General features: G+C 44.4%; 3 protein-coding genes and 1 long non-coding RNA gene across 7 annotated transcripts in view; 1 reads left to right on the top strand and 3 right to left on the bottom strand.

Annotated features, from left to right (window-relative positions):
• Positions 1-4,487, bottom strand: part of LOC126983281 (procyclic form-specific polypeptide A-beta-like) — a 4,684-nt gene extending 197 nt beyond the window's left edge. The window contains exons 1-2 of one of the 2 annotated variants that reach the window (XR_007735761.1): positions 4,344-4,487; positions 105-268 (exon numbers count right to left, since the gene is read on the bottom strand). Coding sequence is in view for 1 of the 2 variants with exons in the window: in XM_050835936.1 (XP_050691893.1) it covers positions 105-318 (214 nt within the window). In the remaining variant the exon portion in view is untranslated. Of the gene's footprint in view, positions 1-104; positions 334-4,343 lie in introns of those variants that run through there. The other variant, XM_050835936.1, reaches the window with a different exon arrangement.
• Positions 1-10,478, top strand: part of LOC126983282 (uncharacterized) — a 32,056-nt gene extending 21,578 nt beyond the window's left edge. Inside the window, exon 2 of the long non-coding RNA XR_007735762.1 lies at positions 9,431-10,478. This is a non-coding gene — a long non-coding RNA (uncharacterized LOC126983282). The remainder of the gene's footprint in view (positions 1-9,430) is intronic.
• The window catches only part of LOC126983276 (arasin 2-like), a 14,802-nt gene extending 3,497 nt beyond the window's left edge, over positions 1-11,305 (bottom strand). Inside the window, exons 1-3 of one of the 3 annotated variants that reach the window (XM_050835924.1) lie at positions 11,139-11,305; positions 10,937-11,061; positions 4,720-5,611 (exon numbers count right to left, since the gene is read on the bottom strand). In XM_050835924.1, coding sequence (XP_050691881.1) covers positions 5,553-5,611; positions 10,937-11,061; positions 11,139-11,305 — 351 coding nt within the window. In that variant the 3' untranslated portion in view covers positions 4,720-5,552. Of the gene's footprint in view, positions 1-4,719; positions 5,612-9,975; positions 10,537-10,936; positions 11,062-11,138 lie in introns of those variants that run through there. The other 2 variants (XM_050835922.1, XM_050835923.1) reach the window with 2 other exon arrangements.
• Positions 11,306-17,895: 6,590 nt separating this feature from the next.
• On the bottom strand, positions 17,896-26,870 carry LOC126983275 (cryptochrome-2-like). Its single transcript, XM_050835921.1, has 12 exons — positions 26,743-26,870; positions 25,736-25,838; positions 25,084-25,217; positions 24,616-24,810; positions 24,264-24,439; positions 23,940-24,034; positions 23,301-23,429; positions 21,762-21,941; positions 21,354-21,494; positions 20,534-20,685; positions 19,719-19,900; positions 17,896-18,995 (listed from the first exon to the last, which is right to left on the bottom strand). The coding sequence occupies exons 2-12, from the start codon at positions 25,808-25,810 to the stop codon at positions 18,937-18,939; spliced, it is 1,518 nt and encodes a 505-aa protein (XP_050691878.1). The 5' UTR covers positions 25,811-25,838; positions 26,743-26,870; the 3' UTR covers positions 17,896-18,936.
• Between the last annotated feature and the right edge of the window lie 900 nt (positions 26,871-27,770).

Raw genomic sequence — 27,770 nt, 5'->3', positions numbered from 1 at the left:
AACAAAGGAAGTCAAAATTAAGAATGAGGAATTGGAAGCGCGAACCACGAAGAAGAGTGCACCGTGACCGCCGAACACCCCCACCTAGCGGGGCAGACCCTTACCTGGTCTTGGTCTCCGATCTGGCCTGGGTAAGCGTGGGGGTCTTGGTCTGGGTTTTGGTTTGGGTCTGGGTTTTGGTCTGACCCTTGGGTCGGCCTCAGGCTCCGGCACCGGCGAGGCCTCGGTGGTGGTGTCGCCGGTGCTGGCCAGCAAGGCGCTGCACACCCTGGGGGAGAGGAAAGGAACACCTGGGGTTACTGATGCACAGTAACGCATGCAGCAAGCAAGACTACCTGCATGCCCCCTCCCACACCCCCAGACACACACTTACAGCAGCACCACCAGCAGGGTGCGAGTGTTCATCGCTGCAGAGGGTGAGGAGGTGTGTGCCCCTCGCCGGGACGCGCCCCCTTAAATACCCGACCCAAAAGCGAGGGGTGCGCTACCGGGTCTCCCTGGTTATTCCAAGGTGTTATTTCCAGCCCTCTGGAAGCAGTTAAAGGATGTTGATAAAAATTCCCCGGGCGGTCCCTATAATCTCTCTCTCTCTCTCTCTCTCTCTCTCTCTCTCTCTCTCTCTCTCTCTCTCTCTCTCTCTCTCTCTCTCTCTCTCTCTCTCTCTCTCTCTCTCTCTCTCTCTCTCTCTCTCTCTCTCTCGTCCCCTTGTAAACACATTCGTCCCCTTGTGCGAGAAGCGAATTAACACTAATAAAAGCCCACCGTGGTTTAATAGCGAAATTAAACAATCAGTCAATGAGAGAAAATTGTTTTACAGGTTAAAGAAAGAACAAAGCACGCCCGAAAACATTAGACTTTATAATGATGCCAGGCGACGAGTAAAAAGACTAGTAGGTCAGGCAAAGCGTAGATACGAAGAAAATATTGCAGCCAACTGTAAAAATAATCCGAAATCTTTCTTCAGTTACATAAACAACAGAAAGGCGATCAAAAGTGGTATTGGACCTTTAACAAACAGCGACGGTGCACTAGTGACTGACAGCCAACACATTGCAAACCTCTTAAACAATTACTTTTCCTCGGTGTTTAATACTAACAGTCTTCCTCTCGCTACCACCAACACCAGTACTATTGTAAATCTCGAGCATGCATTGCCTAATTTTGAAATAACAACCGATGAAGTCCTTAAAGCTCTCCATTCACTTAAAACAAATAAAAGTCCTGGACCTGACAAAGTATATCCAACTCTGCTGAAAGAAACAAAGAGCGAAATACTCTCCTCCCTCACAACCGTCTTCAATATGTCCTTGCGACAAGGCATCGTCCCTTCAGATTGGAAAAAGGCTAACGTGACACCGATTTTCAAGAAAGGAGAAACAAAAGTACCAGGTAATTACAGGCCCATTAGTCTAACTTCGGTTGTAGGTAAGCTACTTGAGGGCATAATTAGAGACAAAATTGTGAATTACCTTGAAAGCCACTCATTGATTGGGGACTCACAACATGGCTTCCGAAACAAAAGATCCTGCCTATCAAACCTATTAACCTTTTATAACGACCTCTTCACTGTTTATGACGTAACCAAATCACTGGACGTAGTCTATCTTGATTTCCAGAAAGCGTTTGATAAAGTCCCGCATCATAAATTACTTTACAAATTAAAGCAAATAGGTATTGACGGTCAAGTAAACCAATGGATCGCGAATTGGTTGAGCAACAGACAACAAAGAGTAGTGATTGACGGATTTAACTCAGAGTGGGCGCCTGTCACTAGTGGCGTCCCTCAGGGCTCGGTCCTTGGCCCAGTGCTCTTCATTATTTACATCAACGACGTGGATGTTGGACTCAATAACCGCATTAGTAAATTTGCAGACGACACAAAGATTGGCAGCTCGGTTCTCACTGACGAAGACAGGCAAAGCCTCCAAGAGGATTTGCACAAAATTTCAGCTTGGTCGGATAGATGGAGATGCCCTTTAACGTAGACAAGTGCCAGGTCATTATATTTGGAACGAGGAATAATAATTTAGAAAACGAAATTCGCGTCGTTAAAATCAAAATAGTTCAAAGAGTAAAAGACTAGGGGTTCAAAATCGCGACAAACCTCAAAATCTAACAGCAATGCATCGATGCAGCAAATAAATCGAACAGAATGTTGGGCTTCATTAAAACAAACTTTGTATTCAACAATAAAGATGTAATACTGCTCTACAACAGTTTAGTCAGACCCCACTTGGAATATGCGGTACAGTTTTGGTCTCCCCACCATGCAAAGGATATTGCTAAATTAGAAGGTGTTCAGCGTCGGGCAACGAAAATGATCCCTTCCTTGCGCAACAAATCCTACGAAGAAAGGCTTTCTACCCTTAACATGTTCTCACTTGAGAAACGTCGCCTCCGAGGAAAACTGATCGAATGTTTTAAAATACTTAATGGTTTCACGAATGTAGACAGATCAACATTGTTTATGATCGATGACACTTTGCGCACGAGGAACAATGGCGTAAAACTCAGATGTAGACAAGTAAATTCAGACTGCACCAAATTTTTCTTCACCAACGTTGTAGTGCGAGAATGGAATAAGCTTCCACCGTCAGTGGTCCAGTGTAACACGATTGACTCCTTCAAAAATAAGCTCGACCGTCACTTCCTTCAACTTAATATCAACTAGAGTAGAAATGCAACGTTTTGGAGTCTTCTGATTAATGTAAAATCACTTAGGTTTAAGGACAGACCACCAAGTCTGGACCATGGGGTCTGTGTGGTCTGATTTTCTATGTAAATCTATATCTCTCTCTCTCTCTCTCTCTCTCTCTCTCTCTCTCTCTCTCTCTCTCTCTCTCTCTCTCTCTCTCTCTCTCTCTCTCTCTCTCTCTCTCTCTCTCTCTCTCTCTCTCTCTCTCTCTCTCTCTCTCTCTCTCTCTCTCTCACACACACACACACACACACACACACACACACACACACACACACACAGAACAAGCGTGGCTAGGGGGGTGGAGGCCAAGCAACAGGTAGCTAACCGATTAATTGTAATCAGTCAGAGCAACGAAAGCAGCAACGTGTCGCCTGCCGCAAGAGGGAGCATTGTAAGAGGTGGACTGCGTGTTTCGTGAAGGCGTCTGCTAGGTGTTGACGGCGGCAGAGGTGTCCACCTTGCTCTTTATGGGGACTGGTAAGGGAAGTGAAAAAGGAGAGGATAGGTCAACCAGCTGAACCGTGCCAGACACAGAACGTCAGGTCCCGTGTGTGAACCGTTTGAGATGAATGAAGAGAGTTTAAGGTTGGGTTACAAGTGCCCAGTGAGGAGCATAAGGGGTGTGGAGTGGTGCGGGACGGGGAGGAGGAGGTGAACTGCGCTGTGGAGGAGCGAGATGCAGGTGCGGGCTACGGGCAAGTTAGGCGTAGACATGTACGCGAAGGCAACACACTCATGAGAACACACATGAACAGGTTGGCAGTGTAATGGTGCCAAGGTAAAGCAAAACCTTTGACAGTAAAAACCGTTGATATCACAAGCAACTTACCGGGACGCTTAACCTGCCAGTGGTCCCGTAGCACGCCGGTGGTTCAGTGGGTGTGGTGCTCCGCCTTCATCCCCGAGGCCCGGGTTCAGTGCCCGGCGCTCAGTGCTGTACATTTACAGATCTCCTGGTGTGTTGTTACAGTTTCCCTGATGATGGTGTTAGGGTCCGTGACAAAGGCACTCCCTCGTCACCACCAGGTCCTGCCAGGCCCTGGACCCACCGCTGCCCCCCGTCCCCACACAGGGTAATGAGGCGCCACATAGCGGGAGAACTGCATGCCTTTATTGAGGAGTAAATATAGTGAAAGCATAAGATGAGAGTTGTCCGTGGTCCGTGGTCCGTTGGCGGTGTTCGTGCTGGTCAGGTCATGGTGGAGGGGTCAGCACTTGCAGGAGCCTTGACACTCACAGCCACCCCAGGGAAGGAAGAGCCTCAGCGGGCGGTCACACCCAGACTATATGAACAAAGGAAGTCAACATTAAAAATGAGGAATTGGGAGCGCGAACCACGAAGAAGAGTGCACCGTGACCGCCGAACACCCCCACCTAGCGGGGCAGACCCTTACCTGGTTTTGGTCTTCGATCTGGCCTGGGTAAGCGTGGGGGTCTTGGTCTGGGTCTGGGTATGAACCTTGGGTTGGCCTCAGGCTCCGGCACCGGCGAGGCCTCGGTGGTGGTGTCGCCGGTGCTGGCCAGCAAGGCGCTGCACACCCTGGGGGAGAGGAAAGGAACACCTGGGGTTACTGATGCACAGTGACGCATGCAGCAAGCAAGACTACCTGCATGCCCCCTCCCACACCCCCAGACACACACTTACAGCAGCACCACCAGCAGGGTGCGAGTGTTCATGGCTGCAGAGGGTGAGGAGGTGTGTGCCCCTCGCCGGGACGCGCCCCCTTAAATATCCGACCCAAAAGCGAGGGCTGCGCCGCCGGGTCTCCAAAGTTATTCCAAGGTGTTATTTCCAGCCCTCTGGAAGCAGTTGAAGGATGTTGATAAAAATTCCCCGGACCGTCCCTGTAATCTCTCTCTCTCTCTCTCTCTCTCTCTCTCTCTCTCTCTCTCTCTCTCTCTCTCTCTCTCTCTCTCTCTCTCTCTCTCTCTCTCTCTCTCTCTCTCTCTCTCTCTCTCTCACACACACACACACACACACAGAACAAGCGTGTCGAGGGGGGTGGAGGCCAAACAACAAGTAGCTAACCGATTTATTGTATTCAGTCAGAGCAAAGAAAGCAGCATCGTGTCGCCTGCCGCAAGAGGGAGCATTGTAAGAGGTGGACTGCGTGTTTCGTGAAGGCGAATTCAATGCACGTGGCCACACTGGGCGGTTTCGCCGCGCGGCTGACCACCATGTTCGGCATTGATTTGTTTGTTCAATGCGTTCAAGAGAGGCCAGCTCTCTGGGAGAAAAGTTCAAAAGAGTATTCCGATAAAAAAATAAGAAAGAAAAATCATGGTTTGAGATTGGAGAAATAATTTACAAAGACTTGCCTGATTTGGAGTTATTGGAGAGAGAGAAGGAAAGACAATATTTCTTTTTATTTCATATATATAGTGAGAAATTTCATTAGGAACATATGTTTAATACACAGTGTGCGTATTTAGATAAGATAATTTAAGAGACATAGCCTACGTATATCATCATCAATTAATGACGAGCAGCAATGACATGTATTATCATCAATATTATTATTAGTAGTAGTAGCAGACGCAGCAGCAGCAGTAGTAGTAGTAGTAGTAGTAGTAGTAGCAGTAGCGCTGCCGCGCGGCGAAACCGTCCTGTGTGACATGATACTGGTTAGGCGGCGCCGCCGCCCCTCACCCCCCTGCGGTTTTGCCGCGCGGCGAAACCGCCCAGTGTGACACCGGCCTTAGTAAGACAATGAAAAGCTGTCTTTGGTGTTGTTGCTGTTGTTGTTGCAGTTGTTGTCGTCGGCGGGAAGGGGCTCTTTAAGAAGGCGTTAAGGGGATGGGAAGTCAATGCCCACTTTGGTGGGGGGGGGAGTCACCAGGCCCGTCCTCGCTATCATCCTCTTCTGCCGCCGAAGTTGTCGCAGGGACACGGCTGTGTCACGCAGATGCAGCCTGCAGCAGGGAGGAAGGTTGGTGTTATTGTTATCCGTCTTGTTCTTGTTATTATTTTTATTATTTTTATTAGCAGTAGTAGTAGTAGTAAAACCATTATTATTATTATTATTATTATTATTATTATTATTATTATTATTATTATTATTATTATTATTATTATTATTATTATTATTATTATTATTATTATTATTATTATTATTGTTATTATTATTATTATTATTGTTATTATTATTATTATTATTATTATTATTATTATTATTATTATTATTATTATTATTATTATTATCATTATCATCATCATTATTATTATTATTATTATTATTATTATCATTATTATTATTATTATTATTAGTATCATCATTATTATTATTATTATTATTAGTATCATTACTATTGTCATTATAACTGTTATTAATTGCATTAGTATTGCTGTTGTTGTTCTTATCCTGGGCGTGAAGGAGGATTCAAATAAGCACCAGGCGCATCGCTACAGTCATTACTTCCGGTGGTGTCGCTGCCTCACCTGGGGAAGGGAACGAAGGTCCGGGCTGGGGCAGGGGGAAGGGAAGGGCAGTTCCAGCCGCCGTAGTCCCCTCGGAAGGTGAAGCCTCAACACAGCACACACACACACACACACTCGCACACACACACACACACACACACACACACACACACACACACACACACACACACACACACACACACACACACGCACACACACACACACACACACACACACACACACACACACACACACACACACACACACACACACACACACACACACACACACACACACACACACACACACACACACACACACACACACACACACACACACACACACACACACACACACACACACACACACACACACACACACACACACACACACACACACACACACACACACACACACACACACACACACACACACACACACACACACACACACACACACACACGCACACACACACACACACACACACACACACACACACACACACACACACACACACACACACACACACACACACACACACACACACACACACACACACACACACACACACACACACACACACACACACACACACACACACACACACACACACACACACACACACACACACACACACACACACACACACACGCACACACACACACACACACACACACACACACACACACACACACACACACACACACACACACACACACACACACACACACACACACACACACACACACACACACACACACACACACACACACACTCACAGCAGCACAACCAGCAGGGTGCGTCGCTCCATGGCTGTCGTTGGTGAGGGAGTGTGTGCCCCTCGCCTGGACGCGCCGGCTCATATACCCTCCGGGATGGCGAGGGCCACGCCGCGCCTCCGGACATCCCGCGAGTGCCAAACCACGCGGGGCTTCCCGTGGCATCCCAACTGTTACGTCATGCATATTTTTCACATATTCATATATTCGATTCTTTCTCCCTTCATTTTGTAATCACTGTTAAAACTTTGTCACGATTATTATTGAAAGATATAATTTAGTCAGAGTACAATTTTTCTATTTTCTACTACCTTTAACAGAATGAGTTTAGACGTAGGACACCAATGTGCTGTTTTCAAACGGTTCTTCCTTCACTGCCACGCCCGCCCCGCAGCGCCCGTCGTCCTGGCCTGGCCCAGAGCGAAGCCTGACGCGCCTCCAAGAAAAGTTTAGTGTCCCGCGCTTCCCGCACTCACTTAATTCAGGTTGTTTGGAGGCATGCACCAGCAACGTCTCGCCTCACTAAACCTGTCGAACGTTTCTCCTCCACCTGCGCTGCTACGTGGCGTAGCGGTTGACGCAGCCTCCTCACAATCGAGAGGACCCTAGTTCGATTCCCATACGGAGTGGAGACGAATGGGCAGTCTCTTTTCATTGGTGCCTCTGTACAACCAGGAGTGGATGGGCACCGACTGTTGGTCAGTGGGGGTCTCCAGCCCCCCGGGTGCGTGTGTGTCTGTGTGTGTATGTGTGTGTGTGTGTGTGCCTTTGTGTATGTGTTTGTGTGATAAGAGGTTACGGGCGTACCAAAGGAACGTCCCTATGAAGCTCCAACTGTCGTGGAGGGTACTGGGTGGAGATCGCTAGTCCCGCGCGTGATCAGACCATGGCTCACCAATGCCTGACAAACACTGAAACGGAAACGCGTACACACACGCACACACACACACACACACACACGCACACACACACACACACACACTCACACACACACACACACACACACACACACAGAACAAGCGTGGCTAGGGGGGTGGAGGCCAAGCAACAGGTAGCTAACCGATTAATTGTAATCAGTCAGAGCAACGAAAGCAGCAACGTGTCGCCTGCCGCAAGAGGGAGCATTGTAAGAGGTGGACTGCGTGTTTCGTGAAGGCGTCTGCTAGGTGTTGACGGCGGCAGAGGTGTCCACCTTGCTCTTTATGGGGACTGGTAAGGGAAGTGAAAAAGGAGAGGATAGGTCAACCAGCTGAACCGTGCCAGACACAGAACGTCAGGTCCCGTGTGTGAACCGTTTGAGATGAATGAAGAGAGTTTAAGGTTGGGTTACAAGTGCCCAGTGAGGAGCATAAGGGGTGTGGAGTGGTGCGGGACGGGGAGGAGGAGGTGAACTGCGCTGTGGAGGAGTGAGATGCAGGTGCGGGCTACAGGCAAGTTAGGCGTAGACATGTACGCGAAGGCAACACACTCATGAGAACACACATGAACAGGTTGGCAGTGTAATGGTGCCAAGGTAAAGCAAAACCTTTGACAGTAAAAACCGTTGATATCACAAGCAACTTACCGGGACGCTTAACCTGGCAGTGGTCCCGTAGCACGCCGGTGGTTCAGTGGGTGTGGTGCTCCGCCTTCATCCCCGAGGCCCGGGTTCAGTGCCCGGCGCTCAGTGCTGTACATTTACAGATCTCCTGGTGTGTTGTTACAGTTTCCCTGATGATGGTGTTAGGGTCCGTGACAAAGGCACTCCCTCGTCACCACCAGGTCCTGCCAGGCCCTGGACCCACCGCTGCCCCCCGTCCCCACACAGGGTAATGAGGCGCCACATAGCGGGAGAACTGCATGCCTTTATTGAGGAGTAAATATAGTGAAAGCATAAGATGAGAGTTGTCCGTGGTCCGTGGTCCGTTGGCGGTGTTCGTGCGGGTCAGGTCATGGTGGAGGGGTCAGCACTTGCAGAAGCCTTAACACTCACAGCCACCCCAGGGAAGGAAGAGCCTCAGCGGGCGGTCACCCCCGGCCTAAGAACAAAGGAAGTCAAAATTAAGAATGAGGAATTGGGAGCGCGAACCACGAAGAAGAGTGCACCGTGACCGCCGAACACCCCCACCTAGCGGGGCAGACCCTTACCTGGTCTTGGTCTCCGATCTGGCCTGGGTAAGCGTGGGGGTTTTGGTCTGGGTTTTGGTTTGGGTCTGGGTTTTGGTCTGGGTCTGGGTAAGAACCTTGGGTTGGCCTCAGGCTCCGGCACCGGCGAGGCCTCGGTGGTGGTGTCGCCGGTGCTGGCCAGCAAGGCGCTGCACACCCTGGGGGAGAGGAAAGGAACACCTGGGGTTACTGATGCACAGTAACGCATGCAGCAAGCAAGACTACCTGCATGCCCCCTCCCACACCCCCAGACACACACTTACAGCAGCACCACCAGCAGGGTGCGAGTGTTCATGGCTGCAGAGGGTGAGGAGGTGTGTGCCCCTCGCCGGGACGCGCCCCCTTAAATATCCGACCCAAAAGCGAGGGCTGCGCCGCCGGGTCTCCAAGGTTATTCCAAGGTGTTATTTCCAGCCCTCTGGAAGCAGTTGAAGGATGTTGATAAAAATTCCCCGGACCGTCCCTGTAATCTCTCTCTCTCTCTCTCTCTCTCTCTCTCTCTCTCTCTCTCTCTCTCTCTCTCTCTCTCTCTCTCTCTCTCTCTCTCTCTCTCTCTCTCACACACAGAACAAGCGTGTCGAGGGGGGTGGAGGCCAAACAACAAGTAGCTAACCGATTTATTGTATTCAGTCAGAGCAAAGAAAGCAGCATCGTGTCGCCTGCCGCAAGAGGGAGCATTGTAAGAGGTGGACTGCGTGTTTCGTGAAGGCGAATTCAATGCACGTGGCCACACTGGGCGGTTTCGCCGCGCTGCTGACCACTATGTTCGACATTGATTTCTTTATTCAGTGCGTTCAAGAGAGGCCAGCTCTCTGGGAGAAAAGTTCAAAAGAGTATTCCGATAAAAATAAGAAAGAAAAATCATGGTTTGAGATTGGAGGAATAATTTACAAAGACTGGCCTGATTTGTAGTTATTGGAGAGAGAAAAGAAAAGTAAGACAATATTTCTTTTTATTTCCTATATTTAGTGAGAAATTTCATTAGGTACATATGTTTAACACACTGTGCGTATTTAGATAAGATAATTTAAGAGACATAGCCTTCGTATATCATCATCAATTAATGACGAGCACCAATGACATGTATTGTCATCAATATTATTAGTAGTAGTAGTAGCAGACGCAGCAGCAGCAGTAGTAGTAGTAGTAGTAGTAGTACTGGTTTAGCGTTCCCGCGCGGCGAAACCGTCCTGTGTGACATGGTACTGGTTAGGCGGCGCCGCCGCCCCTCACCCCCCTGCGGTTTTGCCGCGCGGCGAAACCGCCCAGTGTGACACCGGCCTTAGTAAGACAATGAAAAGCTGTCTTTGGTGTTGTTGCTGTTGTTGTTGCAGTTGTTGTCGTCGGCGGGAAAGGGCTCTTTAAGAAGGCGTTGAGGGGATGGGAAGTCAATGCCCACTTTGGGGGGGGGGGGAGTCACCAGGCCCGTCCTTGCTATCATCCTCTTCTGCCGCCGAAGTTGTCGCAGGGACACGGCTGTGTCACGCAGATGCAGCCTGCAGCAGGGAGGAAGGTTGGTGTTATTGTTATCCGTCTTGTTCTTGTTATTATTTTTATTATTTTTATTAGCAGTAGTAGTAGTAGTAAAACCATTATTATTATTATTATTATTATTATTATTATTATTATTATTATTATTATTATTATTATTATTATTATTATTATTATTATTATTATTATTATTATTATCATTATTATCATCATTATTATTATTATTATTATTATTATCATCATTATTATTATTATTATTATTATTATCATTACTATTGTCATTATAACTGTTATTAATTGCATTAGTATTGCTGTTGTTGTTCTTATCCTGGGCGTGAAGGAGGATTCAAATAAGCACCAGGCGCATCGCTACAGTCATTACTTCCGGTGGTGTCGCTGCCTCACCTGGGGAAGGGAACGAAGGTCCGGGCTGGGGGCGGGGGCGGGGGAAGGGCCGGGGGCGGTTCCAGCCGCCGTAGTCCCCTCGGAAGGGTGAAGCCTCAACGGCGGCCAGAGCACAGCTGCACACACTGGAGGGGGTTAAGGGAGAGAATTATTGGTGTATACACACACACACACACACACACACACACACACACACACTCACAGCAGCAGAACCAGCAGGGTGCGTCGCTCCATGGCTGTCGTTGGTGGGGGAGTGTGTGTGCCCCTTGCCGGGACGCGCCGCCTCATATACCCTCCGGGATGGCGAGGGCCGCGCCGCGCCTCCGGACATCCCGCGAGTGCCAAACCACGCGGGGCTTCCCGTGGCATCTCAACTGTTACGTCATGCATATTTTTCACATATTCATATATTCGATTCTTTTTCCCTGTTCTCCCTGTTCTGATTCTTTTTCCCTAATCGCTGCTAAAACTTTGTCACGATTATTATTGAAAGATATAATTAGTCAATATTATTCATTAGTTCATACTTTTTACGTTAACATCATATTATGCTTTTCGTGTATTCCGAAGATTCACACTTGATTTGAAAAGCTTTAGCATTTAAGAGAGCTTGATTGTATTTTGTGACGAGGGAAATGCAGAAATATGATGTTGGAAGATGAGAGAGAGAGAGAGAGAGAGAGAGAGAGAGAGAGAGAGAGAGAGACCCTCGTTTTAAATTGACATTCTGATGCGTTTTCCTTGTAGCTGCTGAGGCTGTAAAGTTCGGGTTTTCCGCGGGAGGTTGTGGGCCATATTTCCAAACATTTCGGCGCCCAATCACACACATTTGACACGGTTTTCGTAGGAGTTCTTGGCATTCCCCGGGATAGTTTTATGACCCTGGTGGTAGTTTGACCCTTCTTCTGTACCATGAACCTAAAATACACACTCATGAGAATCCGATTGAACTCTTTTTTGGACTTTGAAAATTGTTGACATGAAAGCACAAATGTATGACACGGTTTTGGGAAGAGTTACGGGCATTTCCAGGGGTAGTAGTTTGACCCTGGTGGTAGTTTGACCCTTCTTCTGTACCATGAACCTAAAATACACACTCATGAGAACCCGTTTGATCTCTTTTTTGGTCTTTGAAAATAGTTGACGTGAGAGGTTATAGGACATATTCTCAAGCACAAATATGGCGGTTTTTGGAAGAGTTACGGGCATTTCCAGGGGTAGTAGTTTGACCCTGGTGGTAGTTTGATCCTTCTTCTGTACCACGAACCTAAAAAAACACTTAGGAGAGCTCGATTGATCTACTTTTTGACCTTAGAAAAGAGTTAACGTGAGGGGTTGAATCGGCTACCTATACCGACCGATCTTTACGCCGGTTCTCTTGTATGCAAATTCTGTCGCTTAATGGCCGCGTGGAATTGGATCCTTTCAAGCCGGCGACGACGTTACAGACTTCGATCCCCTTTAGCGTCCCGCCTTTGTTTCCCGGGCAAGAATGTTCGCTTAGCTTAACCTTAAAGATGCCCTGATACATTTTTTTTTTTCTCTGTAACTTTCCTTCTCTCTCTCTCTCTCTCTCTCTCTCTCTCTCTCTCTCTCTCTCTCTCTCTCTCTCTCTCTCTCTCTCTCTCTCTCTCTCTCTCTCTCTCTCTCTCGATTAATTTGTTTTGAAAGTGTTTTATAAAGATTTTGTTGATTTTTTTATGATCATTCTCGAGCAAAAAAAAAAGTATGCACTTGACTGATTCTTAAAATTCTTTACTGTTTTGGTTTTCTTTTTTATGTTTTTTTGTTAGTTTTTTCTTAGTGTTTTCTCTAAAGAAGAGGAGGAACAAGGAAAGAGGGAAGGAGGAGAGGAAGGAAGAGGAAAGGAGGAAAGAAAGGAGAGAGAGGAGGAAAAATGAATGCAGGAGAGAGAGGAAAGACGAATAAAGGAGGGAAAAAGAGGAGGAACAAGGAAAGAAGGAAGAGAAAGAGAGGAAAAGGAGGGAGGAAAAGAGAAGAGACAATGAGAGCAGGAGACACAGAAAAGACGAATAAAGAAGTAGAAACAGGAAAGAGGGAAGGAAAGCAAGAGAAGAAAGGAAGTAGGGAGGAAGGGAGGAACGAGGAAGAGGGATGGAGGAAAGGATAGTAGGAAAGGAAGAGAGGGAGGGAGGAAAGGAGGAGAAGGATGGAGGGAGGGAGGGAAGAGGGAGGATGGGAATTCCACATCGTAATTGGAGCACTCACGTCACCACTTAATTCTACGAGGGATGCCCGCGTTCTCTCTCTCTCTCTCTCTCTCTCTCTCTCTCTCTCTCTCTCTCTCTCTCTCTCTCTCTCTCTCTCTCTCTCTCTCTCTCTCTCTCTCTCTCTCTCTCTATTATTTTCCTTCCTCTCTTTTCCACTTTTCCTCTCCATTTTTTTTTCCTTCACTCCTCCACTTTTTCCTCTCCCATGTTTTCCTTCTCCTTCCCATTTTCCTTCACTCCATTTTTTTTCCTCTCCCTCTCATTATATTTTCCTTCACTCCTCCATTGTTTTCCTTCTCCTCATTTTCCTTCACTCCATTTTTTCCTCTTTCCCTCCCATTTTTTCCTTCACCCTTCCCTTATCTTTTCTCTCTCCCTCAACAGGTGCGTAGGAAAAAAATTACCTGACAACCGGAATGCATTAAGACCCTTCTGTTCTCCCTTTCTTTCTTGTCTTCATTTCTTTGCCTAATCATCATCCATTTGTTTGTTCGTTTCCTTCCTACTCACTTTTCTTAGTTTCTTTCGTTCCCTTCTGCTTCTCTCTTTCTTTCCTTTCTATTCCCTTCCTTTAGTGTTTTTCTTTTCTTCTCTCTTCGTCCATACTCCCTCTTCCTCTCCTTCCTTCATCTCCCTTCTTTTTCCTTCCGTTTGTAAAGTCAGGTAAATCGTATATTGTTGTTGTTGCTTTTTTGTTGTTGTTGTATTCATGTATTCAGGTTTATCGATTTATTTAAGTTTATTTATCTATCTCTCCATCCGTTTTGTTTTTTTCATTTACATTCGTTTATTCATTCCTTACTTTCTCGTTTTCTTTCTCCCATTATTCTCCCTTCCTGTTGCTGTTTCCCTTTTTCGTCTCTTCCTTCCTTTATCTCCCTTTCTTTCTGCCTTCCTTCCTTTCCTTACTTCGTCTCCCTTCCCATCCTTCTTACTCCTTTTCCTTTGTTTCCTTCATTCTTTCTACCCTCTTCCTTTCCTTCATCTCCCTTTCTTCTGCCTTCCTTCCTTTCCTTACTTCATCTCCCTTCCCATCCTTCCTACTCCCTTTTCTTTGTTTCATTCTTCCTTCCTTCTCCCTTCCCTTCGTATCCTTCCTTCTTTCCTACTTCTCTCTTCATTCACGCATTCCTATACTTTCGTTATTTACGTCCCTTTCCCTTTCCTTCATCTTCCTTCCTTTCCTTCCTACTCCTTCCCTTTACTCTTTCCTACCTTCTTCTTCATCCACCCATCCTTACTTCCGTTCCTTCCTCTCCCTTCCCTTTCCTTTATCTTCCTTTTAATTCCTTCCTTCCTACTCATTTCCTTCACCCTTTCCTACCTTCTTCTTCATCCACCCATCCTTACTTCCGTTCCTCCCTCTTCCTTCCTTCCTACTCATTTCCTTCATCCTCTCCTACCTTCTTCATCCACCCATCCTTACTTCCGTTCCTCCCTCTTCCTTCCTTCCTACTCCTTTCCCTTTCATTCTTTCATATTTTTCATCTAAACTTCTCTCCCTCTCTTTTCCTTTCTTCTCTCTTCCATCTCCTTCCTTCGTCTCTCTTCCCTTCCTCCTCCTCCCCTTCCCCTTTCGACTTAGTGACAGGGAAAGTCCAAGTGTGTGTGTGTGTGTGTGTTTGTGTTGCGTGGCATTCCTCAAGACGTCTCTGGCATTCAAGTGGCACCAAGCGTGTGTACGATAATCAGGAAAAGTCCGTAGCCTTATTTTTGTTTTTTGCGAATATACGACAAACGTGATCTGAGAGTACCGTGAAGTGGGTGACTCAATATAAATGGGTATAATGGCTTTTGTGCAGTACTTGTGTGGTTTTCCCTTAAAGCAAACACACAAGGAATTTGAGAAAACAAAAACGAAAAGACAAAAAGACAAAGAATTAATTAAATAAGTAGGTAGAAGAATTGATTGATTGATTGATAGTTTAAAGTTGCAAGTAAACAACAAAGGAGAAGGGAGGAGCAAGAAGAAAAAGAGAGAAAAGGGGGATCAGTCAGTCAGTTAAAGAAAAGAAAGAAAGAGAAAAAACAAAAAGGATTATGAAAACGAATAGGGAAAAGATAACAAGAAGGAAAGAAGACGAAGAAAAAGGAGAGGAGAAAAGAAAAGAAAAAAACGAAGAAGAAAGAAGAAGAAATAAAAGTGGAGGAATAAGAAGAAAAGATATAAACAAAAAGGATAATGAAAAACAACTGGGAAAAATAAAACGAAGAAAAAGAAGAAAAAGAAGAAAAAGAAAAAAGGAAGGAGAAAAGAGAAAACAAATAGGATAATGAAAAAAAAATAAACGAAGAAAAAGAAGACGAAGTAGAAGGAGGAGGAAGAGGAGAAGAGAAGGAGGAGGAGGAGGAGGAGGAAGAGAGGAGAGTGCCTAAACAGTGCCTCTCTACGACTCAGCCTTGTGGGAAAACCAGCGAGGGAAAACCAGAGCGTGTTATTGGTCCCAACCGTATCTTCCTTGTGATATTAATGTGTTTATATATAGCTTTTGTTTTGTTTCTTACTCGCTGCCTCAGTCCGTCTATTATTTGGTTCCGTTGCTAGGCTGGTCAGTGATGTTAGCCTACTTGTGTTCCCATCGTCTTCTAAGGATTTCGATCTTTTCTTCGTCTCACTTTTCTCATCTTTTTCTTTTCATATTAGGTTTTTTATTATCTATTTTGCTATTTTCCTCTTTGCTTCTTCCTTTTAATTTTCTTATTTTTCTTCATCTTTTTTCGTGTCTTCGTTTTCTCTTTCCCAATCGTGTTTTTCATTATTTCTTTTTTTCTTCGTCATATTTTTCTCATCTTTTTCTTTTCATATTAGGTTTTTTCATTATCCATTTTGCTATTTTTCTCTTTGCTTCTTCCTTTTAATTTTCTTTTTTTTCGTCTTCGACCTTTTTTTTCTTTTTCTTCATCTTTTTTCGTGTCTTCGTTTTCTTTTTCCCAATCGTGTTTTTCATTATCCTATTTGTTTGTTTGTTTTTTCTCCTTTTCCTTACTTATTTCTTTTCTTATACTTCTTATTCTTCTTGTTATGTTAGTGTTTAAATTATCTGTTTCTCCAATAACTGATCTTTGTTATATTAAGGCGTACAATATAGTTATTACGTTAGTATTCAAATTTACTTCTTCAGTTGGTCTTTGTTATATTAAGGCGTACTATAATAATTGTTAGCACTTAATTTTGTACCCTACCATTATACCTTTTTAGTTTCACACCTGAAGATGTTAATAGTTGTACATTTTATTGTCCTATTGTCTAGGGGAAGGTACCGCCCCCTCCCTTGCTGTGCTTTCCTTCCTACCATTGTATCATTTTAGCTTCATGGTGCTTCCTACACATGTACTAATAGTTGTATAATGTCCTGCCTGGGGTTTGGGATGGCATGTTCCTCCCTTCTCCCTTGTCGTTCACCTGCAACAATAAACTATCAATCAATCAATCAATCAATCACACTCTGTACTGCCTGGGGGTTGGGATGGGATGCTCCTCCCTTATCCTTTGTTGTATACATGCAACAATTAACTAGCAATCAAAAACAGGCATAGTGTTCATATATATTTCTTCTACTTCCACATGTATCCTTAGTTGTATAATCACACTCAGTACTGCCTGGGGGTTGGGATGGCATGCTTCTCCCTTATCCTTTGTTGTTTACTTGCAACAATAAGCTATCAATCAATCAATCAATCAATCGTCTTCGCTAGGTTAGGGTGTTAAAGTTAACGATTGCCTTGTATCGGTAGTTTTCTTCATTTGTTTTATTATCATCGTTTGTTTAGCTGTTCGGGTTTTTTTTCACGTCTCTCGTTTTACTATTTTTCCTTTTCCTTCTTTTAGTTGTCAGTATTTACCTTTTCAATATTTCAATTCAATTCAATATTTTTGTTTTATTTTATTAGCCTTATAAATATTAATCAGTCCACCTCGAATTTATATTGTCCATCTTTTCACCTTTCTTGTTTTATTTTAGGCCTATTAGCCTTATATAAGTATTAATCAGTTCACCTTGACACTTTTCGATCGTTTAGTCATTAGTTGTAGTATAGTCGGTCTTAGGGATTACTTTTTCATCTTCAAGTGATTTTTGTCACAGTCCATATTCTTAAAACGGTTTCTTATCGCCATTATTACAGCAATCACTCCGTGAGGTCACTAATAGTTTCCCTCAACTTCACGGGCTGGAATGCCATGTCTTAGGAAGTCTTTCAGTAGCATTCTCATGTGCACGCCCTCACCCTCAAGCCCACACTCCCGCGCCTCAGCGTGGGGCGAGTGGCGCGCCGTGGCCCGTGTGTCGGACTTCCCCAAGGCCTACGAGAGGGGCCTTGATTTCCCGCGCCGCCTCGCCGAGGACTCCTTCACCCGCGCGTTACGTCACTCACTAATTACTGTCATCATTATCCCGCGGAATGGAGGTGTAGTCAAATTAAGTCTTCCAGACTCATAAAATATTACTTTTAAATAGTACTTATGTATCGTTGGCAGGGTTACCCGGCTGTTCATGTTATATATATATATATATATATATATATATATATATATATATATATATATATATATATATATATATATATATATATATATATATATATATATATATATATATATATATATATATATATATATACCCTCTATTGTATATTAATGGTATAGTTGTGAGCCTAGGAAGTCATGACCCTGAAATGGTACCTCAAGCTTGCAAGGCTTTTTTGTGTGTAGAAATGAGAAAATAATAATGATCGTTTTTCAGCATTTTATTAGAATTTGTAAAACACTTTCACATAATTTTTATACCTTATGTTTGGTTTTCATTTTACTTCATATCTTCATAAGATAAGAAAACATACTTGTTCATACAAGATTCTTAAAGCTGACACTGATTTCTTGTCTCTCCTTCACAGGTAACGAGGCAGGTGAATCAGCGTTTGACGAGCCAGGCAGTGAAGGAAAGGGCATGAGGAGCCTCAGCCCCAGCGGTACACAGAGGTGGGTCTGGTGTCATGGGCTGCTTAACAATAATGATAGGAGGAAATAATTACAAGGTTAGGTTGCCTGAGTCTTAAGTCTCTGGTTCTCTCACCATCAAGGGCTTTGCTGACTTAAATCTTTTATGTATGAGATGAGTGTTGGTCTATGGAGCTGCTCAGTACACACTCCAGCACACTACAGATATAAACATGTAAGAAATGTGTTATACAATACACTTTTAAACACACACACATTACAGGAACATCAATAAAAAAAAACGTTTAACTAACACCATTAAACTTACATAATAACCTATTAGAATACCCCAGCCCTAAAGCCTCTGGCCCTATTTAGCTGCTACCGAGAGTGATGGAGAGATAGCTCCTGAGTGAAGCCCATGTGCTCAAATAGTTCGGGGCTGACACACCCACATTTGATAAGGCTTTTATAGAAGTTGTGAATGTTTCCATAGGTAGTTGTATAAGCCAAGTGATGCTTTTACTAGGCTTCTGTACCATGAATGTGAAAAAAAAAAAATCCTGAGAACAACTTGTGGACTTTAACCCGATAGCAGCGGGGATCATGTTTCTTAATGGTCCCTCGCTGCTACACGGTAAGCCACAAATTTGGCCCGTCGCTGCTACCGGGTTAAGAATGTATGTTGTGAGAGCCAAAAAACATCCGAGAATATGACCCTGAGATTCAGAATTTGACACAATACACTCATGAGGCAGTGGACGGAATGCTTGTCTTAATGAGGTCACTGTGATTGCTTTACGTAAAACCTTACATCGTATCTGTTGGGCAAACTATTTCTTCATCTTCTTCTTGGGTGGTGGCTTGGCTTCTGATGCCTTCTTCTCCTTACCTGTAAAGCAAAATCATCATCATCATCATCTTGACCACATTTCCCAAACAAGGCAGAGTAGAGGGTTTAAACTCATTAATAAAACAGAAAGAATAGTAAGGTTGGTCACACTACCATTTATATGAGTGGGAAATAAAACTGATACGGAATATTCAGATAAGGACAACCAGCACCAGTCCATCTCACCTCCCCTGACCATATTTCCCATACAAGGCAAAGCAGAGGGTTTAAACTCAATAATAAAACAGAAAGAAGCAAATAGAAAAGTAGTGAGGTCAGCCACACTACCACCAATATGAGTAGAAAATAAAACTGCTACAAAATATTCAGATAAGGACAACCAGCACCAGTTCATCTCACCTCCCCTGACCATATTTCCCAAACAAGGCAGAGTAGAGGGATTAAACTTGATGAAAAAGGAAATAATTAAATAGAAAAGCAGTGAGGTCAGCCACACTTTTTTTTTTTTTTTTTTTTTTTTTACAGCAAAGGAGACAGCACAAGGGCACAAAAAAAGGAAACAATGAAAAAAAAAAAGCCCTCCACCAAAATAAGTAGAAAATAAACCTGGTACAAAATATTCTCATGAGGAAAAACAGTGCTAATTCATCTCACCTCCCTGACCATATATCCCATACAAGGCCACACCAACACTAACATGAAAAGAAAACATACCAACCACAAAATATTCTGATAAGGACAACCAGCCTCGGCTCATCTCACCTGCCCTGTATGCCTGTCCCATGCGCTCCAGGTTACGCTTCATGACAACGCTGTGGTCCACGATGGGCCTCGGGTAGTCCTGGCCAATGATGCACCCGGCCGCCCTCTGCACACCCAGCGGCGCCTTCCAGGGCTCGTAGATGAAGCTCTCGGGGTACTTGGCCAGTTGTGGGAGGTACTTCCTGGAGGATTTACATTATTTATTTATTTATTTTATTATTATTCATTTTTTTTCAGTAAAGGAAGCTACTCAAGGGCAAAAACAGATGAGAACAAAAAAGCCCGCTAAGCATTGCTCCTATAAAGAACTAATGAGGAGTGGCCAAATGGGAGGTCAGTTTTGGGTGCTGAGGTGTCTTAATTTGCTTAGATATTCAGACCACACAGACCATATGGAGGTCACCAGAAGGGAGAGAGAGTAAACGGTCTTAGAGATTTGCAAGAGATATCATAAGACCTCGTGGTGAATGTTAGTTTCCTGATACTTTGGTAGCTGCAACAGGCATTTCCGAGGGAGGGCACACGGTTATATCAGTTAATCAATCAATAGGGACATATGCCAGTGGGGGTGGGGGAGGGGGAGGGGGGGGTTGTACAGAGTGATGTCACCAGAAGAGAGAGGACAGGCATGGAAGATGAGGAGACTTAGAAGTTTACGAGAGCTGCCAAGAACCTGTGACAAACATTGCTCTCGATACTCTGCTAGCTGTAAGTTGCTTTGTCGAGGAGAGTATATAGTCATGTCACCAGATGGATGTGAGAAGGTGTGAAGTGATGAGTGCAAAGATGAGCCAAAGTAACGTCACACGAGGCACCTGATGTAGTCCCCGTGCTTGTCCGTATTCTTCCCGAAGGCGATGGGGCTGTACACGCGGAAGTAAGAGTTGAAGAAGGCCGACGCTGAGAGCCACATCCAGTTACCAGCGTTGAGGGACCAGTCAGCATCCAAGAGCAGCTCCTCAAATACCTGTGCAAGAGTAACACAAAAAAACAGCATCAATACAACAGTCCCCAACACAAAATTCTTTATGCCTGCCACCAAATGAAAGTAACTACCTAGACATCTAACTGGACGTGTGTTCCGGGGTGATGCGTTACTTCCCGCCACAGGTCAAGGGCCAATGTAACAGAGATGAGCATTAAGGCCATGTCCAACTTTAGCCCATGCTCTCAACTTTACCTTCCCTAATCATCTAAAACATGCAGCATTGGGTAATAATTAAACCAGCACAACATGGAGATCTCTTGGTGAGCAATACGAAATGTTCTGCATGTGATCGTAAATATGAAAGTAAAGTAACTATCTTATACTCTAACACCTGAATAAGATCAAGGATGATGATGATAAAGATGATAACTGTGATGTTACCTGAGAAGTGCTTAGAGTAAATTAAACTAAATATGAATTTGTACCTCTATAATAAAAAAACAAAGCTCTCTGGCCAACACTTGGAGTAGTAATTTGACTTGTGTGTGTGTATTTAGCTAGCTGTATTTACCTAAGCTGCAGGAAATACATTATTCTTATGGGGTCCCTTTTATGTGTCTCAATCGGGCAAACTCATTGAAAGTTTTGGACTGAATAATCTCTCCCTTTGTCTGTGTGTGGGGTCGGGGTGGGGGGGTTGTGTGTACCTTCATGCCATCCTCCCAGGGCTGCCAGAGGTCACCCCGTGTCAGGAAGCAGGCCACCGCGTGCCGTGCCAGGTGGTGGACCCAGCCCTCCTTCCTCAGCTGGGTCATGATGGCGTCAATGAACGGGTACCCTGTCCGAGCCTGACCCAAGAGAAGACTTTCATCAGTACTCACTCCAGTAAAACACTACCCTGGAAAACTCACATGGGATATAAAGATGAACTACTCTCAAAATATAATGTTTGTCAATCTGCATTTTAGTATAAGTTCATCTTTATACATTAGATAAGTTTTCAGAAGTAGATTTTTTCTGATAAGTACTAACTGGAAATGCATAAAAAGTACACAACCTAACATACTCATGAGAGACACAGTGGCCAGCCTTAATGCTATGTATCAGTCACTCACATGCGTCCAGGCGTCCATCAGCTTCTCGTCCCTCACCCACGGGATCTGCCGACACACTGGGTTTCCTTCCATCCGGTCAAAGTTTGGGGTCGTCGCTCCCACGGTGTAGAAAAACTCCCGCCACAAAAGCTGCCCCAAGAGTGACACGGGCGGCTGGGTGTGCGAGGAGCCCTTGTACACCTGGAACAGCGGTGCGTGTGATGGAATGCCTCAGTGTTGCCTCCCTCACGTATCCTGCACACCAATATCACTGCCTTCCCGCCTTCACTCATTATCATCATTGGTCATCATATGTCATTGCTACTGGTACTATGATCCCTCTGTCTTTCTTCTCTTTTTTTTTCTTTTTTTACAGCAAAGGAGACAGCACAAGGGCACAAAAAAAAAGGAAAAACAATAAAAAAAAGCCCGCTACTCGCTGCTCCTGTAAAGAATCCGAAGAGGTGGCCGAATGAAACATCTGAAATAGTAGTGCATGTGATTGTTTTGGCTCATGGTGCTGCCCCTCATCATCATCATCATCATCATCATTGTTTAACGTCCATTTATTCCCTATGGTGGAGTTGGACGGGATATGAGCCTCCTCCACTGTTGCCGGTCCATCACACACATCCTACTCACCATCATCATTGTTTTGGCTCATTATCATCACCGATCATCATATCCCACTGCTGCTAGTACCTTGATCCTGTGTCTAACATTTAACATTTCTCATAAACTCATATTCATAACTCATTAGAAGTTCTCAATGAGCATACTTCTAACATTTAACATTTCTCAAAAACTCATATTCATAACTCATTAGAAGTTCTCAATGAGCATACTTCTAACATTTAACATTTCTCAAAAACTCATATTCATAACTCATTAGAAGTTTTCAATGAGCATATTTCTAACATTTAATATTTCTCATAAACTCATATTCATAACTCATTAGAAGTTCTCAATGAGCATACTTCTAACATTTAACATTTCTCATAAACTCATATTCATAACTCATTAGAAGTTCTCAATGAGCATACTTCTAACATTTAACATTTCTCATAAACTCATATTCATAACTCATTAGAAGTTCTCAATGAGCATACTTCTAACATTTAACATTTCTCATAAACTCATATTCATAACTCATTAGAAGTTCTCAATGAGCATATTTCTAACAAGCTGCCATTGCTAATCTTATAAGAGCCCTTAGCAAGAGTTCAATTTCAAAGGGATTCACAAATTTTCTATTAATAAAAGTGAAGTTGGGGGCATATGCTAAAGCTGCACATGGTTTGGTATCTAATATTTCTAAACCCCGATTATAAAGAGGCTCATTTAGTTTATATCACTTGTTCCTAGAGACAGCCGTGCTCTCAATGCTGGACAACATTAACTGAAGATTTTAAAAACAACAATGCGTGAATTTGGTATGTATAAAAAAGAAACTTCAGCCACAGTGCTAACATGCTTCTTCCTCAATGATAAATAGTTGAATAATAAGGTTCCCCATAAAGCAACGATATGAACTAAATAAGAAAAAGAAAAGTGGATCACCTGGAGGAGTTGGTGGTACATGGTGCGGGGGGAGAGGCAGCCAAACTTGAGGTAGGGGCTGAGGACGGTGGTGCTGGGCTGCAGGGAATTGGGTGAGGTCTTGGGCTTCTCAAACTTGCACACCCAGCTCTGAGGAGGAGGTGGCCAGGGAAGGGGAGGTGGTTAATCGCACTGCAAGAGTCTATATTTTGTCGTACATAATATCAACACCTATGAGTGCACTCCCTCCTTCCTACGACCTTAACCCAGTAGCTGCGGGGATCATGTTTCTTAAAGGACCCTCTAAGCGAGAATAATGAGAAAAAATCGTCATCACTCATGTAAACCATTTCATAATATATATCAACGCATTTGTGATCAGTTTATGAATCATCTATTTTGGGGGGTTTATATCATGGCAAAAATTTGGCCCGTCACTGGTACATGGTAAAGCCACAAATCTGGCCCATTGCTGCTACCGGGTTAATTCTATGAAGAGGGCAGCGGCAAGGCAACTGAAACTAAACTGATTGTATTGTTTGGTTACTTATCTCATTTTCAGAGTAGCAGAATCTTCCCACTTTTTTTGCAGGCTTTTTTTATATTCAGTTTTTGAGCATCTCCTTTTCAGTAACTAGTAAATTAGTGCTGCCCACCCACCTTCCGTTCCATGTATTTCTCGAGGCGAGCCAGCGCCTCCGTCTCCCCACCAGGGTAGAAACATGGCTCCAGCTTCTCCTCCTTCACACCCAACTCTGGCATAGTGTGAAAGTGAGAAACTAGATTCATTATCCCAACATTTAATCAGATGTGTGTATTGTTATTATTATTATTACCATTATATTATTACTTATTGTCACTGCTTCATGAGTTCATTTCAATCATAAAGTGCATTAATGAGGATGTGTTCACCTCTTCACACTCTGACATAATGACATAATTTCCTCCCACGGGTTTCTTATGTCCCCTGTTCCCTGCACACACCTTTGAGGGAGGGGGGGTCATAGGAGGCATTGCTTGCAGCCTCTTCCTGCAGGTGACAGGACTCTGGCAGTTCTGTGAGGGTGCCGATAGGCTTTGGAGGGTGACCCAGCTTGTTGGCCAGCTTCTGCAGGGACTGGTAGGTCAATGGAGTCTTGCCTAAGTTGGCATCAATGATTCTGAAAATATTTTGAGCATAGTATAATGTCACAAGATAAAAGTCAGATAATTAAGAAATGTCTATATTCACCCATTAATTAAATATTTTCGTTAATCTAAAGTAAGTCATCTGTTACCATAATTGCATTGCATGACTGCTATGAAAGAGCTTATCTACAAGCCACACAAGTCTTACTTCTCCACTCTGTAAAGTGTGTGGCCCACGCGACATGCCACCTCCACCCCACACTCCTTGGCCAGCTTCTCCACCCTCTCATCGCGAGTGCGTGCATACGGCTCTGTGTCCAGCTCCCAAGTTATCCTCTTGACGTCCCACGTCTTGAACAGCTTTGGGAACACCTCCTCTGGGGATCCTCGAACCACAAACAGCCTCGAATGGGAAAGAGATCATTCATTTGGATCAAAAACACCAAATTAACTATTAAAAATTCATGAATAACAAGCAAGTCAACAAGATGGGCTGAAGTTTGTAGCTTTTGTAAAAGAATCAGTATTTAAGGCTATAGGTACTTCCCCTTTACCTGTTATCATATTGGTTGTTTATTACCTTTACCTTCATTGCTCATCTTTTCTCCATCTCATCACCTTCTTCCCTCTCCTAACCCTTCAGGTACATGACTAACACAACCCCCGCAGAACACACCTGGACTTCAGTTTCCGGAGCCCAGCATCCAGATCTGCCAAGGTCTGGGCCAGAAACCTCCACCTGTTGGGGCCAACCTTTGCATTCTTCACAAACCACGGGTCCAACACAAACACCGGCCGCAGCTCTGTGCCCTGAGGAAGGTACTTGATGGTTAATAGTGAAGCTTACATGTTTTGCTATCATTACCCTACCCATGGTGTAGTGGTTAGCATGCCTAGCTATGACTTTGGACTGCAGAGCCACCTAGCTGTTCATCCTTCCATTCAGGTTGCTTAATAAATGGGCGCATGGAGAAAGCTGGGGAAGGTAAACTGTGATAACCTGAATGTCAGCATGCCCTGTGTCCTAGGGTAGTGGATTCTCACCCACCACAAGCTCAAGGGCTGAGGTGACAGAGATGAGCACCTATGCAATGCACAGCTCTACCATATGTCCCAAACTTTACCTTTACCCTCATTAAAAGTAATTTAGTTACTTTAAAATGAAAACCTAGCTGCTATTAAATGGTAAACTAGCCTCCTTAATTGGTAACCTAGTCCTCTTACACTCACGAACTGTACATGATATTCCTTTAGCCTAAAAATAAAACATGGCCTAACTTGAACACATGGAGGTGACAGGAGGCAAGAATATCACTTAGCAATCTTACCTCCCTGACGGCTGCGAGGAGGGCGGGGTTGTCGTGCAGCCTCAGCCCCTTCCTGAACCAGTGGATAGTGGTCATGGTGGGCACTCTCACCTCACGGGCCGGCCTGGCAGGGGAGGAACGCAGAGATGAGAGATGACAGAAAGGAGAGGTTTCGGAAGGATGTGAGGGATGACTGGGAGGAGGTAACTGAAAGACGCTAGGTTAGGATATGAGGTAACGGAAGGCTGTTAGGTTAGGATACGAGGAAGGGATGAGAGATGACACGGAGAGGTTAAAGAAGGATGTTGGGTTAGGATATGAGGGATGACTGGGAGGAGGTTACTGAGGGCTGTTAGGTTAGGATACGTGGAAGGAATGAGAGATGACACGAAGGAGAGGTTACAGAAGGATGTTAGGTTAGGATACGAGGGATGACTAGGAGGAGGTTGCTCAAGGACGTTAGGTTAGGATGCAAGGGGTGAGGGTTTAATGACAGGAGGTTACTGAAGGATGCGAGGTTAGGAGGGATGTGCGATAACAGGGAGGAGGATACAGGAGGCTTTTAGATTAGGGTGCAAGTTAGATATAAGAGATGACTGAGGTGAGGTTACAGAATGACGTTAGGATGCAGGGAAGGAAAAAGATGACCGGTAGGAGATTACTGAAGGATGCTGGATAAGGAGGGATGCGAGATGACAGGGAGGAGTTTATGAAAGGATGCTAAATTAAAATCCAAGAGATCATAGAGGACACTCACTTCCCTTCCTTCCTTCACTCCCTCGCCTCTCACCTCCCTCACTTCCCACTCTCACCTCACTTCTCTCTTTCTCACTTCACTTCTCTATCACTCTCACCTCATTTATCTCCCTCACTCACCCACTCTCCTCCCTCCCTCACCCACTCTCCTCCCTCCCTCACTCCTCTCCCTCACTTCTCTTCCCCTCTTCCCCCACCTGAGAGGCTTCCTTCATTAGTTAACAATAGTCTACCTGTCCTGCGCACCCCTCCCACCTTGCCTGTCGTGTTACCTGTCCTCACGTAGCTAATCAGCGTCCAGGAACTCGTAAAAGGCTGCGCGGCCCCTCTCGACCTCCTCTCAGCTGTGTTTGTTTACCTTACGCAAGAGGGCCACGTGCGTTTCGTAAGTCCACATACATACAGGCAGACAGACATTAAGATACTCCCGTCTCCCCTGCAATGTTCTGTTACGAATGTGCTGTATGTGCCCGTGGATGGTGTGTGGTGGGAGGTGGCGTAACAGTACTTATTACACAGACAGGCATTCTTAGGTCCCGTTTCCCCCTGCAACCTATCTATTAGCTATTACAGACAGACAGGCATGGTAAGTTCCGTTTTCCTTTGCAACATAGGCCTACATCCATACATATACGGATACACATATTCATGCATTAGCAAGAATTTGGAGTGAGATATGTGTCAGTTGAGGATGTGTCAAGATGTATGAGATGTATTTATAACAGTTCTCCATTATTTCCATTCTCTTTTTATCTGTTTTTTTTTTTTTTAAGTATCCCACGTGTGTGTGTGTGTGTGTGTGTGTCGTTAGAATGCGAGATGAGGGCTAATTTTTATGTGAAATATGACGATTATTAAGTGTATTGATATTTATTATTTTGTTGATTAATTAAATGGATTTTCGGTAATTCCTTCCTCGACTTTCGTTCTTTATATTAGCGTAACCTTAAGACGATTAAATGAATTGCGTTAATTAGTGAAAGTCGTGGCTGTTTGGTTATATGAGGCGGAGTGAATAGAAGTCTAAACAGGAGAATAAATCACATTAGTATTACTGTTTGAAGACTAAATGATATTGTGAAGATAGTACTAAAAAATATATGGAATAGAAAGGTATATAGATAGAGATAGATAGGCATGTAGGTATATATGTATGTAGGTAGGTAGGTGGACATGTAGGGAGAGAGAGAGAGAGAGAGTCACACCTGTTGATTCTGCAGTAATACAGGAAGACTAATTAGCATTGCGAAAGGTGACGGCAGGTAGGGGATGGTTTGAGGGGATGAGAGAATGCCATCAC

This window comes from Eriocheir sinensis, chromosome 53 (assembly GCF_024679095.1).
Source record: "Eriocheir sinensis breed Jianghai 21 chromosome 53, ASM2467909v1, whole genome shotgun sequence".
Lineage (NCBI taxonomy): Eukaryota > Metazoa > Arthropoda > Malacostraca > Decapoda > Varunidae > Eriocheir > Eriocheir sinensis.
Note: the sequence above shows the minus strand (reverse complement) of the source record. Positions and strands in the feature narration are given on the sequence as shown.